The sequence below is a fragment of the Chelmon rostratus genome, chromosome 21 (assembly GCF_017976325.1).
Source record: "Chelmon rostratus isolate fCheRos1 chromosome 21, fCheRos1.pri, whole genome shotgun sequence".
In the NCBI taxonomy this organism is placed as follows: domain Eukaryota; kingdom Metazoa; phylum Chordata; class Actinopteri; order Chaetodontiformes; family Chaetodontidae; genus Chelmon; species Chelmon rostratus.
In genome coordinates, this window is record NC_055678.1 from 14,833,383 (window position 1) to 14,853,098 (window position 19,716).

A 19,716-nucleotide genomic window follows, 5' to 3' on the forward strand; every position below is an offset into this window, starting at 1 on the left:
TCAGAGCAGCCACTGCTGACGCTCTGCCAGGGCTGCCTCCGATCCAACTGTGTCCTGCCTGTGCCTGATCTAAAATTCACACCGGCTCAGGGTTCCCAAAGGCTGCACGGCGACTGGTATTGATCCCGCGACCCCCGTCCTGATGTCATCTGCTGACTGCAGCAGGAAGGTAAACAGCTTCACAACGCCGTCAAAGAGAACAAGTGTTTGGTGGCACTTTGTCTGTGTCTGTACTTACAGTCTGGAGTAGTTTAATTCGAGTATTTCCATTTTATGCTATGTTACACTTCTACTCCTCTTCAGTTCAGAAGAGACTGTTATTTTTATATATTCAATAACTGTAGATAAAATAAATCAGTAATAATAATCCAGTAACATAATAAAACTGAAAGAGGTAAAGTAGTAGTATTTCGATTTGTTGCTAAAACGTCTGTATTTGTACCTAACTAAAATGTTAAAAGCAGTACTTTTTCTTATTTTGCAGCATTTTACACTGTTATATAGCTACTCTGACTTGTGTAAATGACCTAAGTACTTCTCAGTTACATTACAGTGACAGATTTTTTTGTCTGACATTCATAAATAAAATTGATGTTCAGAAAAAATACCAGTTTAATAGAATCTCCTTTAATGTTCTTTAAACACACACATGTGACCAGTGGTGGAAAGTAACTAAGTACAGCTACAAGTGCTTTGAGTGCAGTTTTGAGGTACTTATACTTGAGTATTTCCATTTTCTGCTCATGTACTTCTACTGCACTAGATTTCATAGGCAAATATTGTACTTTTACTCCACTACATTTAAGCCTTTAGTTACAAGTTACTCTGTAGATTCTAATTATTAAAACAAATTATAGTCACCAAACAGATTATGATGTATTCTTATAGGGTGACATGAGATGAGACTTTATTGATCCCAGAGTGCTTACAATGAGCCCCACATTTACCAGCTGCAACATTAAAGTGATGTTTTACATGAATATGAATCCAGTTACAGTTGTTGGTAGTGTACATGTCACGCTGCATAGTGAGTACTCCTACTTTTGGTACTTTAAGTATGTTCTGATGTTAATACTTTTTGAATGCAGGACTTTTACTTAAAGGAGTGTTTCTACACTGTGGTTTTGCTACTTTCATTGAAGTAAATTATCTGAAAAGTTCTGCATGTGACTCAGAAAACAGTCGTCCAAAACGCAGTTTGACTTATGGCTGTGACTGTTTTACGGCCACAATGAGCTTGTTTAAATCAGCATGAGCTGAGTCTAATGGGGTTTTATGATGGTAAATGTTAGAATAATCTTTCGACTGACATATTTTACCTCAAAGAGTTATTTCAAAGAAAACGGGTTAAATGCTGTGTACATGTTGTCTCAGTGTAAACATATAATTTACACCAAATTACTCCGTCTACGGTGTCAAATTGGGTTTGCCAGAATGTCAAACACTTCATTTGCACAGTGGAAAGTTGCTCATGCCGTTAATTGGAGAAACCAAAGCCTCCTGCACAGGCTGGACCTCTCCCAGTGCTCAATATAACATCATAACACGAGGCACATGAGAGAGTTCTCCAGAGAGCCTCACTGGACGTAAGCAGGAAGACACCACCAGCATCTCCAGGCGAACAGTTTCTTTCTTTATTCACTTTTCTGGCAGCGAGAGACACATAGCAGAGTGGCAACATTTAACTTGTGGTCTACGTTAATTACTTTATTACATTACTTTCTATTAAATCTACAACATATCTTGTTACTCTCAACACATAAGAATCACTGGATGAGTCCATGTTGTTTACTGTAGCTAGTAAACATTATAAAAAGACGTCCCCCCCTGAGATTATCACCATACAACAAATCATAGGGATCACATATGATTTATGAAGACTTGACCAGCGCAGAAAACTCTGGAAAAAGAAAGAAAGACAGACGTCAAGTTAGACATTTCTGATTGTGCTCTTTCACGTTCATCTGGTAATAATCATCCTCTTATATTTCATACAAACATGACCTAACACGCTAAAGTGCTCTGGCAGGGGCACTTCACATGAGGTGACTGTAGCTGCACCTCAGCTGCCTAGCAACCCAATGAAAGTCAGCACAGCACATAACAGAGTGTTGACTTACGTCGACTCACCATCACCCGCCATATTTACACTAAAGGGTGAGTTTTAACACGAGGATTTATCCCAGTTTTTTACTATTTTGCTAACTGAGTCAGTTCACTTCTGATACTAATTTATTTTTTACTTCCACTGATAAATGTGCATTGTAAGATTAAAAAAATGGTTTTTTTTACGATTTAATACTAAAAACTTGTACAGATGGGAGTTGTTTTTGCCTATTATTTGTGATGTTTTGTGCATTTGATAGCATGTTCCACCACCCTTTTTGTATTTATCAGGGTTGCAAACAAACAACATGAATAAATCTGCCACTGATTTTATCTCCAGTCACTTTCAGTGCGTCTTCATTGTTTGCACAACTCAGTGAGACACCAAATTTCCTGTATTATCTGTTTTTTCTGATGTTGGTTTTGTTTTGTTTCTATTTTAGCAAATGTATAATTATTTCTTCGATAACTATTTTTATATACTAAAAATTTAAGCTGTAATAAATAAGAATATACAGTATATTATTGTTAGTTGCTACAGTTGTATATGCTTTTGCAAAATAACATATCACTGAGTAGATGTAGGGTAAATCCTGGCATCTGATTCTGCTCATTCTGCTCTTAGAATCAATATGAAAAATCATGTGATCACTTCAGAGGCGCTGTTAAAGGTTTACTTCCACACTAATAAGCAGTTTGATGTGTCTTATTATTCCCACTCTGCAAAGACTTTTTTTTACTCCCAAGTTTGTATTTTAGGACATTATGTTTGATTAAAAAAAAACAGGCCTCAATAAACCAGAACAAAAGCTGACCCCTGATCAGCATCTACAGGCCTAGTGCCCCTCAGATCTGCTTACCTTCCCAGCCGATCTTCCCGTCGCCGTCCGAGTCTCCCTCCAGCAGAAAAGCTCTGGTCTCAGCAGCAGTCAGGGGCCTCGCTCCTTTGGAGAAGTTCTGCAGGAACAGTCTGAGGAAGAGCAGGGATGAAGCACCGCATTAAGACAACAACAAAATGGATAAACACATTACATGTGCTGCATTTCACATTTCAAGTTTGGTGAGATACAGTTGATATGTGAACTATGAACAGCACAGGAGTGTGTACTTCTGTCTTTAAAACTCAACTGTAACTCATCCTGTTCTATGTAGCCGCTCTTGTCCTGGTCCAAAATCTTAAAGACCCTCTCGATCTCTGTTGGAGTTTTCTTGGATAGACCCACTGTTTTGAAAAACATCTTCGGGCTGAAGGAATCCTTTGCTGAAAGCGAAATCACACATAAAGCTTCATTAGATCCACATGATGACGTCCTTACATCCTTTAAATTTACATCTTACATCTCTTTCATTTTTATTCACTCTCAAAACACAACCATCTCCTGACCTTTACAGGCATTAATAGCCGAAGTGATGTCCGAGGCAGCTAGAAAGTCGGTGATAGCCATGGCGGGGGAGACTCTGTCGTGGTGGATGTTGCTGCCTGGTGTGATATGTGACCAATGACGGGCAGAAAGAAACTATTGGTGACAGTGAATAGGCTTCACCCCCTGGTGTCAGAAACCACCAGTGTCCTTCTGTCCGCTGTCACCTGCAGCTGACCACTTCAGCAAACTGTGTGTGTGTGTGTGAAAGGGAAGCTGAAAGCCAGTGAATCTTGTCACAGCACAACTGTGTTTTCTTGAATGGTTTCTCCAGGGGTCAGAGGTCAATTTGGAAATTGAACCTACCTAAACAGACCCCAGTCAGGAAGCGTCTGTCTGTAAACAAAACAGCAAGGGAGTGAGGTTATATTTGGTGGATCTGGAGGGAACCTGGCTGGCCTGCATTTCCTCTTCGCTCTGGTTTCCAGCCACAGTTGCTGCCTGCTCGTGGTCGGCCCTGGCAGTGTTTCCGCAGGCTGTAAACATCCTGTTATTATGGCCTCCGCTACTGTCAGGCTGAGCTCCACAGAGCTGTCTGCACTCAGTGTCACCTCGTTCCCACATGCCACGTTTAACATACGGACAGCTCTGCTCTCAACAACGACAACGATCACGCTCACAAAGTGTAGATTACAGTTAATATCAACGTATTAAATTCATACAGTTAGCAGATATTCTATTCACAGGGACTGAGATGTGCCAGTCATTGAGAAATTCACCACTGAGTTGTATGTAAAGACCTTAAATTCTTAATAGCTACTAGCTAGTTTCAAACTAATGTATTGCTACTTGCCTCTACTAGTGGCATACGTATATTTTTTTTTATTTGCTATTTTTCAGTCGATGGGAGCCTGAGAAACCACCTGGTGAGGAGTTCTCCCAGTTGCAGGTGGCTTGGCAGTTTGCAGATATTACACAAAAGAAATGAAATGTGGTGAGTTGGCAAAAATTGTAGACTTTTGTTCTGGCAAAATCTTCCTCACAATATCTCTCGACACCACATCTGACCCCTTTTGTGTAACTGAAGTGCACTCTGTGATTTGGTGTCGACTCTTCCTGCTTGCTAATGCCGTTATGGTCTGAAAAATGGGGGTTTCCACAGTTTCACACACACAAGTGTTTATGGCTCCCATGTGCGAGGACACGCTGGAGCACTGATGTTACTGCGTCACACCCGCCATAACAGGCAGCACGTGTGGGCCCAAGGCCTGGCCAGGGTGACGTGAGCCTGGTTTCCTCAGGATGGACTTCAGTGAGGCCTGCAGCAACCAGAGGGCCAGAGGAACAACGAAAACATCCTCTGCTCCCCCTCGCGTACCTGCCCCCCTCAGCCTTGCCCCTTTCCACACTCCGATGCTTGTTTTCAGGAAGACCAGGCTTCCTGCGTGATGGAGCACTGGATGAGAGGAGGAAGAGGGGGATGGGACAGAGAGGAAAAGACAGACAGAAAGAGAGAGAGATAGGGATGGGGTGACAGTCTGGTGCACAAACTGATTTGGGGGAAGTCTGTCGTGTCTGTTGTTCTCTCAACAGGTACAGGCATCTCAGTCCGAGAACAAGATGACAGTAAAAATCTTCTGCGTAGATAGAAAACTTTATGCTGCTTTAAGAGTTTTTGTCGTGTCTACCTGAGAAAAGTGAGCAAAGCAGACAGGGAGTGGCCTCATGAGCTTAATTAGAGCAAAACAAATGCACATATAGAAATCGTGCAGGGACTTGGACCTGGAGTTTTGAACTTGTACATTTCTGACATGCAAACTCCTTTTCACTGGTGTTGGAAATACTGAGCAATGGGACAATATGCACAGCGAAGAGCAACCAGCAGAGGTAAGTAGCACACAAACAGATAGCAGGCTGCATTATTCACTGCTTAAAGAACCAGACAACCTTTGGTATTTGTTGCAGTATCTGTATCTGTACCTGTCTGTCCATCTGTGATATGCAAACAAAGCTTATGTAGAGGGTCTTATGACCGCGTGAGCTGCTCGACATGCAGTGTGTTGCTCAAGGACACTTTGAAAGGATGTATCACAGATGCATTCACACATTCTGGCTTTTATGGGGATTTATTATGTGAGATTTTGCACAATTTGGATTCACTGAGGACAGCTACACTGTCTTTGTGTTTTTGTTCCCCCTGTTTGTTCCTATTTTTTCTATCACACTTTAAGTGACTTCTGCAGACTATGTCGCTTCATTATTGCCCAGATCCTTACAACAGATTCAATGAACGTAGCTCAGGTAGTTGAGTGGGTTGTCAACTGATTGCAGATTCGTTGCTCGATCCCTGGCTCCCACATGTTGACCGAGAGCCAAGACACTGATCCCCAAATTGTGAGCAGAGCAGCGCCTGATGAGAGCTTCACCACCAGCAGTTAGCGCGTGAAATGGATAAATGAGAGACATAATGAAGGAATTAGTTCATCACCAAATCTACAATTTAATCATTTTTCTGAGTAGTTCTAATTGATTTAGTCCAAATGTTGCTCCAGACAACTTTATTGTTCATTTTTGTTAACCAGCGACTGAGGATCTCCACCACAAAGAAAAATTTATTTAGAAACACATGAATTCAGCTGCTGTTTAACAGTTATACTTTGGTAAAATAGATGTTAATGAAAAATGTCTTATATTTTAGCATCAATAAATCCACCCTTATGAGCCATTCATGAGAAAATGTTTGCTTGATGTTTCCGTTGCCCTTTAAACTTCTCTATGGAAAGAATAAATAGGAAAAGATGTTTGGACGTCAGATTTTATACTCTGCCTTCAGATTAAATAATTTATCTTAAAATCTGTTTTAAGTCAGACGGATGATAATGTCATCAGCGTAGACTCGGTGTTGAGCTAGACTAAATCTTATGCCCCTCTGTAATGTCTGAGACGAAGAGAGGCACCCTGCTCATCCATGCATGCATCCCTGAGGAAAGTGGTCGCTCCTCCTCTTTCCTGGGCTCAGTTACTGCCTCGTCTATTTCCGTCTGACCAGCTGTGCTGCGGGCATGCCAGTGACGCTCTCAAATTCGGCCAAGATACCCCCTCCAACGCTCACTTGACGCTCCACCCTCCACCACCTCGTCCACTCTCACTAACAGTTTTATCTCACTGCCGTGTTTTGGCACCAATCTCTCAATCGTGGTGGTTGTCTGTGGCATCCAGTGTGTGTGTGTGTGTGTGTTGCTCTCCTCGCCACTCTGTTATGACACGAATCACACGTGTGTCACTTTGCGTCTGGACATGCATGTATTTCAAGCATGCAGACTGTACTGTATGTTGGTGCATGTGTCTTTACATGGGCCCATGGATGTACCTACAGCGTGCATGTTGTTGCCTGTCAGTTGAATAGAATTAGGAAAAAGAAGAATCACCAAACAATGAATAATATATATATATATTTGCTGGGTTTCTCTTCCAAATGTGGCATCCAGACTTATATATTCAATATGAACATACCAACCAGTGTATTTTCGAATTCAGATATAATTTGGCAAAAACAACAGACCTGTTAGCTACTCTTGTTTTTCCTCTCAAAACATATCTGACAACAAAATTATATTTAAAAAATGTTTGGCATTTCATTAAAAAAAGGTCAACACACTCATTTTTGTGCCACGAGTTAAAAAACCCCCCAAAAACTCATGCTTGCAGGCGATCTAAATATGAAAGGACAACTAGCAAACAGCTAAGTTAGCTTACCACAAAGACTGGAAACAGGGGCTAACAGCTAGCCTGGCTCTGTCAAAATGTAACAGAATCTGCCTGCCTGCAACTTTAAAGCTCAATATTTTACAATTTACACACATTTATTTTATTTTGTTTGTTTAATTGTATATTATATTAAAGTGTATACGGAGAGACGTCAGGACGTGTTTATGCTAAGCTACGTCAGCTGGCTGGTAGCTTCATATTTAGCGTACAGACATGAGGGTGATATCAAACAGGGAGACTTATGCAGTCTGTGGTAGAAGGCTGCAGTAATCTGGTACTGTTTAATGAACAGAGACGCGGCCATTTCTGTCTTCTGTGTCCCAGCCGCTCTATTTCTTCTTCTACAGTTTGGACTGAAATGCGGTTGCTGCTGTGCAACTGGATCGGGGCCTGATGAATACCAGTCAGCTTAAGATGCAAGTGATAGGATCAGTGCTGGGACAAGACAGGGTGGATGAGGTTAGGAGAGGGGGGACTCAGGGACTCCCTCGGGCGTGTCTGAGGAGAGGAGGGTGGGGGGTTGCTGCAAAGATAGTGGTGTCAGGGAGACAGCCTCGGTCTGGATTTTTAGGTGCGCTGGACAGATGGATATACAGGAAATAGAACAATAGTCGCTTCTATGCTAAAAAAGCTAAGACCGTCTCCAAAATATACTCTGTCCGAGCAGCCTTTTCTCCAGAGTCTCAACATAAAAGAAAGGGTTTGACATGAAAGCATCGTATCCTGTTTCTTGTTCCTATAATGTGAGGTAGTGTGATATACCCCTGGGCAGCACATGATTCCCAAATAAAGATATTTATGTATATTCCAACGGGCCCCTGTGCACCTCATCACATTTAAGATTAGCTGCTGAAACAGATCTGCTCTTATCTGATCAGGGTTGTGTGTGTGTGTGTGTGTGCGTGTGTGCGTAAATAAGAGCTCTGTCAACGAGCGCTCAAGCTCAGCTCCTCCATAAACACTTTAAACGAGTCGAGGAGTCCCACAGCTGCCTCAGTTGTCTGTATGTGAGTGTGTCTGCACAGGTCAGAGGTCAGAGCCTTGCTTTTCAACACGTTTCTCCTCCGTCTTTTGCCTGCCAGCAGCCCGAACATTTCATGTTAAATTCCACCCTGCTTGCATGTGTGTGTGTGCGTCAACTGTGTATTAATTTTAATGCTGAAATATAATTTCGCCCCGATTAGCTGCTCCCTTAGCTGTGGGTTGATTACAGGACAGGGTGAGGTAAGTGTTTACATACGTACACACTTTCAAATGGCAGGAACAGAAATGGGCCCACATCAAGTGACAGACAGGCACAGGCCTTTTACCACCGGCTTTAGCACCACACTGATATAATGCATTAGTGTTCAGGGGCCTCTGCCTTTCTTGTTCTTTGCTGCTTGTTCACGACTAGTGCGTGTGTGATCGGAGGACTGTGCACCTAAAAGCAGAAAATACAAAGCAAAAAGAAACATTTTAAACTTTGATTAAATGACTTTTTAAATGAACACTGCCGTGTTTTTACTTTTAGGGTTCACAGTTTGTGTAGTTGTGTGTTAAATCTCAACCGTGCCGACCCTTATGAGGCTAAAGCTACACTGCACCCTAGTGGTAGAACCCTGCAACGACACATGCTGCAGGAAACCAAACAACATCTCTGCTGTTAGCTGTCATGGTGATGGATTCATCCGCTTTTTTAATCTACACTTGTATTTTCAGGTGCATCAGTGCAAGTGTGGCCCTTGAAAGTAGTGCAAGCATTTATTTTTTTAATTATGAAGTTATTAATGTCTTGTGTATAGCTTACTAACATGCATTCTCTGCTATAACAGTTTTATCATGTGTGCATATATTGTACATTAATATGCATTACTCTGAACATCTGTTCTCACAACTTCACAACTTGTTTTAAGCGAGTTCACCCTTAAAATTCATGCAAATGAGGGCTTCAAGGTGTGCACAGTTTTGGTTGCTGCTTTGGTTTCATATTTTGACCATCCTGCATGTGCATGTCCCTCTTGCAGTGTAATGAAGGCAGTGGCATGCCTTTCAGCACTGCTTAAATACACCCTGACCGAATACACTGTGCCCCCAGCAGATCAGTGTGTCCCCTCACATTGACTTCACAGGGTGAATCTTTGTCAACACTTTAACTTTTGTCTTTCATCAGGGCCTCATTCTGCCAGGACAGACGCACTTTGAGTAAAGCAGATGAAATTGATTCTTAATTGTGAATGATGGAGTAATTAATGACTCTGAGTAATCCACGTTCTTATAGCTGCAGGAAGCAAGTAAAGATAGACTTACCCCACCTACATTTCCCCCAGCCAACCAAATCGTCCCACCCTCCAACTCACACAGCTCTCTCTCTCCGCCTGTCTCTGTATCTCTACAGCTTTTCATACAAACACACACTCCCCCTCTCTTTACGCTCACACACACTCACACGTCTCCCAATATGGCAGTGGCCTTGGCAGCAGTGGTGCTAGTTCAGGCGGGCACTGTTCCCAGGTCTGTACTGGGGAGAAGCAGGTGTACTGCTGTCAACAGAGGCTCATAAATACTCAGCCAGCGATCTGAGATGGATTACACATTTATGTCATCATATTAAAGACACTCTGTCAGCAAACACCTTTAAAACCCTGTAATCTCCTGCCTAAGAGAAAAGTCTTTTCTCCCTCCCGCAGCAGAAGCGAGCGCTGATCTGCAACAAATTAGTCATTCAATTCACAACCAGGTGCAGAGCTGCACCCTTGATTCTATCATTTGAAATGCAAAGGCTGCAGAAAAAGTTCCCCAGCTCACTTGCTTAGGACATTTTTATGACTGTGGAAGCCACTTCAACTAACGTGTACACAACAGTGACACATTTACCTCTTGGTGTGTTGTTATTTTAGTGTCACATTACACTCCCTCTCGGCCTGTCCTCTGCAGCCGTGAGACCCTGCTGTGTCCAAATAAAGGCTGCAAACAGCAGCGTCCTGACCGGATGTTTCATTCTCCCATGTTACCCATAGAGCTTTGCAGTGCCATTCCATTGCACAGTAACTTTCTCCATATGCTATCTGAGCATGGTGTATTCCGCATGCTCAGAATAAACCCAATGATCTCCAATTACCCTCCTCTCATGGATTGTTTGGTGTCACTCGCCGTCTGCCGGGTGGATATGATGATTCTGCGCCTGCAGTGTAAAAGGATAGTTCTACAGTTCTTTTGGCATGTACTGTGCACGTTACAACTCAATCGGAGCGGTAAAAAGATCAGTGGAGGAATGATATTCACCGCTTTATCCTGCTTAAATAAACTACAGCACATCATAAAATCAACTATTAGGCTGCCTCAGCTACAACCTGGGCGGTCAGAAGGCCTGAAACCGAAGATGTATCCCTCTTTCATCTGACATTTGGATGCAGAAGTTGTCGAGATATCAGATTATGAGCAACTCAGACAGCACACATCAATCATTACTCCAATGTGAAAATAGAAAGTGGAACAGACAGGAAGAAGACTTTCTGCTCGGCGACTGTATCACATCCTCATGTGTACTGCTAAGTCCAGTGAAAAAAGAGTTGACTATACTGAAACACTGTACTGTAAGCAGCCAGGGTGCCTTGACTGACCTGATATGGATCCTTGGGTGCTGGTTGCTGGGTGACACGATGCCTCGCACGGCAACTGCGCATGATGAAGTGAATGGGGGTGAAAACAGCAAAAAGAGGAAAAGGACAGGAATCATGCTCATGCTGAATGCAAACACCATCCGTCCATCTCTTTGTCTCCTTTCACATATATTTCGGTACCCTCTCTTTCTCTGTCATTTCCCCTCACTTGGGGATCAGAGATGGACTGAATGGTGACATTGTCGCCTCCCGGGAACAACATCCTGATGCTGTCTGGGTGTGGAAATCAGAACTCCAGCATCAGTGATTTTGTTGCCAGGGGGAGGACTACAGCTGCGGATGCTTGGAAGAAACTAAATGATGACAATGATGATGATAAATCATATTACAGTCCAAGTGGCAGAAGCAGCAGAAGTACTGGAGCAGTTGCAGTAGGGATTGTAGTGGTAAAATACACATAATAATGTACAATAATATATAATAATAATATATAACTGTAGTAATTATGTATTATCAGTTATATTTGTCTTTGTATTAGTAAAACTTGTAAAAGCTGCATCAGTGGCTGCAACAGTAGTAGTTAAATGTGTACAAAGCAGGCCACGTATTTGATCATTATATTATCATATTGTACTTATTGGCTGTTTGTATCTCTAAGCCAAATTTCTAAAGCCTCATCGCCTGAGACCGAAGTGCAGTAAGGGCTCTGCTGCAATTCTTCCTTCTGCCAGTGCTGGCTCAAGCTGCCTGATGTTCTGCTTTCAACTTCTAGAGGGCACTAATGTTCACTGTTGCATCTGTTGAGACCATGCACCAAGAACACAGACTGAGTGTGTGCTCATGATAGAAAAAATGAAAACAAGAAACAAAAAAAAAAAAAAAGAAAAATCATATTTGCCAAGTCTTAATTTTGATTAAGACCGTGATCTTCCTTGAGACTACAATCACATCAGCTCTAAATTAAAGACGTGTTCAAAAAAATGGTATTCAACACTAGTTTCAACATCATTCACATTCAGAAGAGAGAAAACAAGACAATAAATGAATCTATTCTATCTATTGCACATTTTATTGAAGACCCTGGGCAACGTCCTGAAAGACCCTTGGTGGACCCTGGGCTCCACTTTAGAAACCAGTGATCTCCATATTAATACTATTTGTCAGATGAAAACAGACTCTAGCCATTTGCAAAGAAGGGGGAAGTGGGTCTAGACATGAGTGATGACTGCATGATGATGGCTTCACCGTATACAGATCCTGGATTTAGCTTTTATAATTGCATTACCTAGTCTCTTGAGGGACCAGTCTCCATCCATTCATATCATAGAAACTTTCAAAAGTTCAGACTCTGGAAGAGCTCCTTAAAAGACAAATATAATGTTGCTGATGCTCAACAAACCAGAGGAACCCTTCAATTTACTGAGTTCACTACCTAAAGCAGCTGCCAACGGCCACACAGGTGCTCGCATGCAGTTTAATGTGTGTATGATGAATAAACAGCCTGTGCCACTGTGACATCCAGTCTGCTGTAAATCACTCAGGCAGTTGTGTTACATTAAACCAGATAACTAATTGATCCACGTCTTGCACAATGCTGCTGCTGCTGCAGAGAGGCCAGCAGCCTCCAGGGACAGGACTGTATACATGAGCTCTTTGCCCTTTCTCTGTCCTCACATCCTCTCTCGTCTCATCCTCTTCATCACCTCTCACACTCTTTCACCCCATCACCCCCTCTGATCTACCCCCCCCCCATTCATTCACTCTCCATCCTGCTGAATCCCCCTCCCCCCTCTCCTCTCTCTTTCTGTGCATCTCTCCATCTCCTCTCCTTGTCCCATATGATGTCTGGCTTGTCTCTTTCGATGCCCTCAATGAGGTTTCTGTCCGGTGAAAGCCGGGGGAATGAGCAACGCTCGCAGGATGCAAGGTAGGACAAGAAATCTGCTGGTGTCATGCATGGTGGATGCAGAGAGGTGAAGCGTGTTGCAACGCATTTTGCAGCGTCATGATGCAGCAAGATTTTGAGGCAGTGCATATCAGCTGATAACCCCCTTTCCTTTCCTCTCCTTGTTTTTACAGAGTTTAAATACTTCAGGGATGGAGCTACGCTGGTGATTTCACTGGACTGCTTAAATTGGCTTTCTAAAAGGAGATGCAGTGACAAAGGAATCCAGAAAAGGTATTAATTTGATTTTTATCACTGTAATTGATGGTGTGTCTCTCCTGCGGTGGTGGAACTTGTGGTGTCTGTTTGTGCATTGGCTGTTTGGAAAAGTTATTTTAATCTGCCTCTCCCCCGAGCTCCTGCACCTGTTACACAGCGAGGTGTTAATTTACCCGAAACAGGGCAGATTACAAGCTTCACGGCCTAATGCATACGTGTGTGTTTGTGTGTGTGAGCCCATACAGTGGTGTGTGTGTCCTTTTACATCCTTTACGTCACAGCTGCTGTGAGTCAGCTCCTCTCTTCCTTTCCTGAGTCACTCATCCAGCGGTTGCTTGGTTACTGCAGAGCGGTGAAAGTTTCCTATTGCGTCTTTGTCTCCGCGCATGGATGGGCCCCGATATTTATTCAGGCTGAGGAGCGAGCGGCCAAATAACGTATGAGTTTATGTGTGCACACTGTTTCGTCCAGTGGACGAAGGCTGACAAATCAATTTCAGGACATCCTGTTGTTAACACACGGTGAAGGCCAGTCTGCACGCTGCAGCTGACCTCTTCTTGTTCTCTTCTGAGGTGTTTTTTGAGGCACTTTGTAACCTTGTTCGGTTAAGTGCTGTACAAATAAAGTTATTATCATTACTGAAATGAAAAGGAAAAAGACAAAGCAGATGTTGAAATGGAATGAAGACAATATTATCTTCAGACAAAGCCTGCACATCGTCTCTGGTCAGAGTTCCCACACTGTATGCTTGTTCAACAGGTTTTGTCACAACTCAACAGGCTCCATCTCCAAACCAGCAAATGCACACCATCCATAACCAAGTGCCCTTTGCTCAGGCAGTCGCTTCAAACACATAAGCTGCTGTGAGTGTTGGGCATGGTACTTAAAAATACCTGAAGAACACTGAACTCTGACACTGTTGAATGCTGGTATGGCACTATGTTTCTGTTGATACAGCACATGCAATTATCACGTCTGTAGGTGCCATTTACAACCGGGGGCTTATGTCACTATTACAAAGGCAGGTAACCACTCCTCAGGTGTAACTGTCACCTACACAGTTCCCTGCTGTAAGTGGTAGCTAAGCAGACAGCAGCTATATGTTAGTCTTCTGCAGCTAACGTGTACGCTGTTGGAAGCAGTTATATTGAATCTCACATGTTTTTTGGGTTTTCTTAAGTTTAACCTGCATTAACTGAATTTTTTGGAAACAAGTTGTGAACTCATTGCCATATCATGACATTTTAAACTGACATGGCAAACTGTTAGCAGACTGTTGCATATGCATAAATTGAACAGCTGGAGCGACATTAACATTCAACTGGAGTCATGCTTCTGGCCACCTGTCGAATATAAGTCCAATATTCACTCTCTTTTAGCTCTGTTTTGGTCTCTACCAACTCCTGAGGAAAATATCTCACTCTTTAACTTTATCCCCTTTCACATTGTCATTTAATACACTGCTATTACAACAAGATTGATTAAAGCCAGTGTAGGTCATAGACACATTAAAATTAGAATAGTGCTAAAGACATGACTTTAAATTATAAGGCATGCCCACACTCAAGGGGCACTGGCACACACACACACACGCACACACACATTATGACAGCCCCTACTATAAACAGCCATGCTACAGAAAAGGAGGCAAATCGAACCTCGTGCAATGCTCCAAAAAAACAACGCTGCACATAATAACAGCAACAACGCAACAGCAGCACAATCATAAATACATATTCCCACCTTTAGAAGTTCTTGTTTTTCTGACAGAGAAGTCCTTAATGAGGCTGGTAAAATCCAGTTTGCGCAGACTATAACTTTGAATGGATGTAAAACAATCAGAGAGGTAGTAAACAAGCCAACAGTTTTTCCACATTATCTTTTTAGTGGTTGAACAATAAATCAGCACCCTGGAAATGTCAGTAATAGTAATAGTAATAGTAATAGTAATAGTAATAGTAATGGTAATGTCAGTGAGCTGAAATCTTGTGTGTGCCCCATCACAAATCCTGTCTGTGTTTCCTGTTCTCAGTAATTAAGCAGCTCAGATTATTATTGTAGGCCATGACAGCAGTGTCGGTCTCCCTTTTTATGTGTCATGTGACTTCTCAAAGTGTCAATGAGTCAATGTGAATCATTCCCACAGGGGTGAGGAGCTCCAGCTGCTGATCCCCTCAGGTCAGATGACCCAGGCTGTCGAGGAGCTGCGGCCGATCACCTGCCTCTGTATCGTCGATCGAAGAGGAAGTGCGGCACCTCGGTCATGGAGGAACAGCGGCCGCAGATCAGGCTTGGCGACACGGCCGCCATCCTTCTCCGTCCTCCCTCGACTTCCACAGGAGCCCACGCATCATTCGGCGCTCACGCCTTTGGCTTCTTTTGCCTCGGAGTGCACAAAGGAGGCCCCATGGACGAGCCTCACCTTGAACATGCAGGACATCTTCAGCTTCATCAGAAGGGATCTCAGCATTGTGACCCAGCAGGACGCTGTTGCAAAGCATCAACATAACAGGTTTATCATTTTCTGTGATGAGGACATACCGCCACAACTTTTTGGTGACACTTGCTACACTGAGGGTGGCAGGACATCTATAGAGGATGCTGGTTGGCAAATCACTGATAACAACACGTTCAGTGATGTGAAAAACTGGCCCCAGGATCCCAACAACAACAACGACCAGCACGAACCGGTCAGCAGAGACAGTTTAAACACACGCAGCCTTAGAGGTCTCCTGAAATCCTGTCAAATCTGCGACGCTGCGGGAGTTTTATCTGGGAGGGACAAGCGTGTAAAAAAGAGGAAGAGCGTGTCCTTTGACGATGATGTCACGGTCTACCTGTTTGATCAGGTACTGTCCTCCTGTTGTCTGTTGCACTGTAGTTTGGTGGGTTTGGGGCTTTGTTTCCCACTGAGAATATAAAGGTTAAATACGTAGTGATCATTCTAAATCAAGGCGGTGACACTTCCTTTGTACTACAGGAGAGTCCCACCTCGGAGCTGCACTGTGGGCCCTACACATCTCTGCCAAGCAACCATTCCTGCCACCTGCCAGATGTCTCATTGGAAAACAGTGGTACTATTCTGAAGGACTATACCAGTGATTTCTGCATGATTTACCCCATTAAATACATATTGTGTATATCTAACATCAGTGCTAGTGATGTATGGTACTTGAATACTTGCATTACTTTTATCCTTGATGATAATAATAATAATAATAATTTTATGACATTTTTCAATGCAGGCATTTTCACAGTGTGTATTGCAGCTTTTACTGATGTGTATGTGGCCTTTTCCAAAAATTTCCAAAACACTTTTATTTCCTCCTCCCAACGAGCTGGTTTCAGTTTTGTGTCAGCATATTGTGCTGAATTGAGCAACGACTTTCAGTGTTTTGATGTAAGTCTGCTGGAAACAGGATGTTATTCATCAGGAGTTGGTTGAAGGATTGTAGTGACAGTGATGGTTGGAAATATGTGTGTTTTAGTTCCTGGTGCAGCATGAACACCCAGAAAAAAACATGTCTTCGAAGTAGAGATACGTATTTTACAAAAGATCATCATTTTTGTTATTTATCTATAAATAAGATGATGATTTGACGCTAAAACCTGGACTGTGGAAAAGTCATTTTTCATTTAATCAAACTGAAAGGCCTCTGACAACATTACAAGACACTCCGGGACAGATCAGGACTGTTTGCATGTCTTGCTAAACCGAGCTGCTGCGGGCTGTTGCTGCTGTCGGCCGCCACTAACTGTGTGTTTGGTTGGTTTTGCCTGCAGGCTTGGAGTGGGAGGACGACTTCTCAGCTTTGGAGAAGAGCTGCCGTTTTCAGTGCGTCAGGCAGCCTCGGCACCACACCCTTTCCCCGCCAAAGCAGAGCCGCGCTGCTCTGTCCAGGCGCCTCTTTCTGCCCCAAACCTGCCTGTTCCTCACCCATGTCACTGAGTCAGACCTTGAGCTGTGAGATAGAGGGTTAGTGACACACACGCATGCTGAGGTGCAGGTGCTGGTTTTGTGTGACGCAGCGGTGGCAGCCTTTCTGTCACATCGTCCGCCTCCAGCCAAAGGCCATCTCACTGTCACCATGCCCTAATGTGACATCCACGCTTGTTTTTCTTTCAGACAGCCAGCCTGGGCCTCATGGAAAAACTGACTAATTGTCCAGATCTCGTCCTCCTCACCTCTAACTCGTCTCCCCGCCCCCCCCCTCCTCTTTTATGATGAGTCAGGGATTTTAATGGATTTCTCTCTCTCTATCTCTCCCTGCTCCAAATGGATTCAAAGCACCTGCCGTTCGTGACGTCACGGCCACGTGGGACTGTGCGACACTGCGTTCAGCTCTCACAACTGCTGGTAGGACGCGATCGCTGTGGTAAAACAGCTGGTTGCACAACAGCGCTGGTGCCGTTCCAGCTGCAAACCTCTCTGGAAGCTGCTTTTCATGCCAGGCTGTGTCCTTGGACCTGAGCTGCATAAATGTTGTCCGTCCCAGTTGACATGAGCTCAATAAATTGTCGCGTCTGTCTGAAATCCCATTTTTTTTCTTTAAACTGTTGCATTCAGCACATTCCAGGTTAGTCTTGTAATACAGGAGTGTGTTGTTGATACAGTTTGTTTTGCTCAAACAGAGCATGCTTATGGAGGCCCTGTTTGCTCGACGCGTTACTGAAGTGTATTCAGCTCAGAATTAATCAGCGGCTGTGACTAAATAAACAATGTAAGCCTTAGGGGCCAATGGAGGCAGAAACTGAACAAACTAAAAGTAACAGATAATGTTTCCACAGGGCTGGCATCAGCGAGGTTTGGTTGATTAGATACAGAGTACCTGAGGAGGGAAGGAAACCTGGCAGGGCCAGTCTTAGTGTTCACACACACGCCCACACACACACACACACATGCTGTTCAAGGACAGCAACAGCTAAAAGTGTTTGCCTCTGCGAGCTGGGAGCTTCACACCTGGACTTTATTGTTGTTGTTATATGCTAATGTTGCTAATAGCCAAATTATTCTGGTGTTCTCTGTCTTTATTCATAAAACACTCGTGGGTAACTCGTGGGTAGGCTACCATAAAGCTAACCATAAAGTTAAGCTAACTTGACAATTAGCCTTAAAACTGTTGCATTAAAAAGGAAAGCGCCGTTATTCACGGTTATTAAATGTGTCTGTTTTGGCAGAAAGTGAGCAAACACAAATATAAATTCATGAACGTTTCCCGTCATTAAGTCATTAAATATTTACTGATGCTACATCTAGCGCTTGCTAGCTGCTAGCTTACTCCTTGCTGCTCCTAAACTTCATGGCTTTAACATAAAAAAGTTCTAAATTAGCTTAAGAGGACATTTTAGGAACTTGTTTAAGTTGAACTACAAATGCCACACATTTAGAAATCATTGTAAAGGTGATGAAAAAACACGAAGATGAACATTAGCCACTGTTAGCATGAAACGGTTTAGAATATTGGTCATTCAGTGTATCTCACTGCCATGACACCACCAGATCTCCACCCTGCTGTCTGTCACAGCAGGAAAGGCCAATAATCCCAACTGCCAACAGCTCTGGGCCCCCGGGTCAAACAGCCGAGGCAGATTACTGCAGATCACACATACAAGCTGGGAAGGCCTGTGTTGGTGATTATTCAAAGGCTTAATTTTGTTATTTACGATCTGTTTTTGTTACAGTCAAAAGTTTGAAGCCGTCTGGTAAAAAGTAAATAATGTGACAAAGCATGAGACCCGGCCCTGCTTCTGTACGTTCAGATGTGGCCCAGGGGACTGTATTCAAATGAAGCCCTGGAAGGTGATAAGCCACAATGGAAATTATGTTAACTGCTTGGAGTTAAAAGTGGAGACGAGGAGCCCGAATGAAGTGTTTCCGACACCGCTAACCGTCTCATTTTCCTCACAACCGGTGAAGATCAGGTCTGCTTCAAACTAAAGGAAAGGTTTACTGAGGAACAGGGAGGATATACAGATATACTGCAGCTGTACTGTGGTGTTGTGGTAGAGCAGCAGTGGAGTGGTTCAATGGCACATGTGTGAAGTAAGCACAGTCATCATACTATAAAAGGCCCAATATTACTTTTTAAGTGTTAGCTAGAGACCAGTTATCTCTTCCAACATTTACAGTGCTTCACTGTTTTTCCTCCAAAACAACATTAACTTATTTTCCTTTATTTTCTTTAAAAGGACAAATCACATGAATTAATTTAAATCATTGTGTTTTTATTGGAGACAGTAGTGGCATGATGGAACACCATGGTGCTAATGCAAGGTACTTAATATCATCAATAATATAAGAATAATTGGGGAGGAAAACTGAATGAGTGGACTTTTAAAATAAATATGCTGATTATCTGCACAACTAAAGACATTCACTTACAATACAATGTTGACTTTATTTGAGTATTTCTATTTTGTGCTAATTATATACCTCGATTTCTTACATTAGTACATTTGTTCATTAGCAGTCCTTTTGTATCCACACAGGAGACATTAAAGATGATGCACTGATACAGATTAAAAGTACTCAGCATTATATAAAGAGCTTCAAATTAGCTCCACCCTCACCAACTACAACATTAAAGTACTGCCTAATGCATCAGCAATACTTATCTGATAATAACCCATAATCACTGCTTTAACTTTTTATATTTTGTGTGCATTATATTGCTGATGGTTTCATACTCTGGTAGAGTTGGGACAGTGTTGCAGC

General features: G+C 42.9%; 2 protein-coding genes across 3 annotated transcripts; one reads left to right on the forward strand and one right to left on the reverse strand.

Moving 5' to 3' along the window:
• Positions 1–1,871: 1,871 nt before the first annotated feature.
• On the reverse strand, positions 1,872–3,618 carry LOC121625346 (parvalbumin, thymic-like). Its single transcript, XM_041963428.1, has 4 exons — positions 3,491–3,618; positions 3,235–3,367; positions 2,967–3,076; positions 1,872–1,900 (listed from the first exon to the last, which is right to left on the reverse strand). Exons 1-4 carry the CDS (start codon positions 3,549–3,551, stop codon positions 1,872–1,874), a joined length of 333 nt encoding a protein of 110 aa, XP_041819362.1. The 5' UTR covers positions 3,552–3,618.
• Positions 3,619–5,049: 1,431 nt separating this feature from the next.
• On the forward strand, positions 5,050–19,713 carry LOC121624551 (serine/threonine-protein kinase LMTK2-like). 2 transcript variants are annotated; one of them, XM_041962311.1, is made up of 6 exons: positions 5,050–5,354; positions 12,917–13,016; positions 15,148–15,850; positions 15,982–16,075; positions 16,785–16,977; positions 17,128–19,713. In XM_041962311.1, exons 1-5 carry the CDS (start codon positions 5,318–5,320, stop codon positions 16,967–16,969), a joined length of 1,119 nt encoding a protein of 372 aa, XP_041818245.1. In that variant the 5' UTR covers positions 5,050–5,317; the 3' UTR covers positions 16,970–16,977; positions 17,128–19,713. The 2 variants fall into 2 exon arrangements, with proteins under 2 accessions (XP_041818245.1, XP_041818244.1); XM_041962310.1 differs by having other exon boundaries at positions 16,785–19,713.
• Positions 19,714–19,716: the final 3 nt, after the last annotated feature.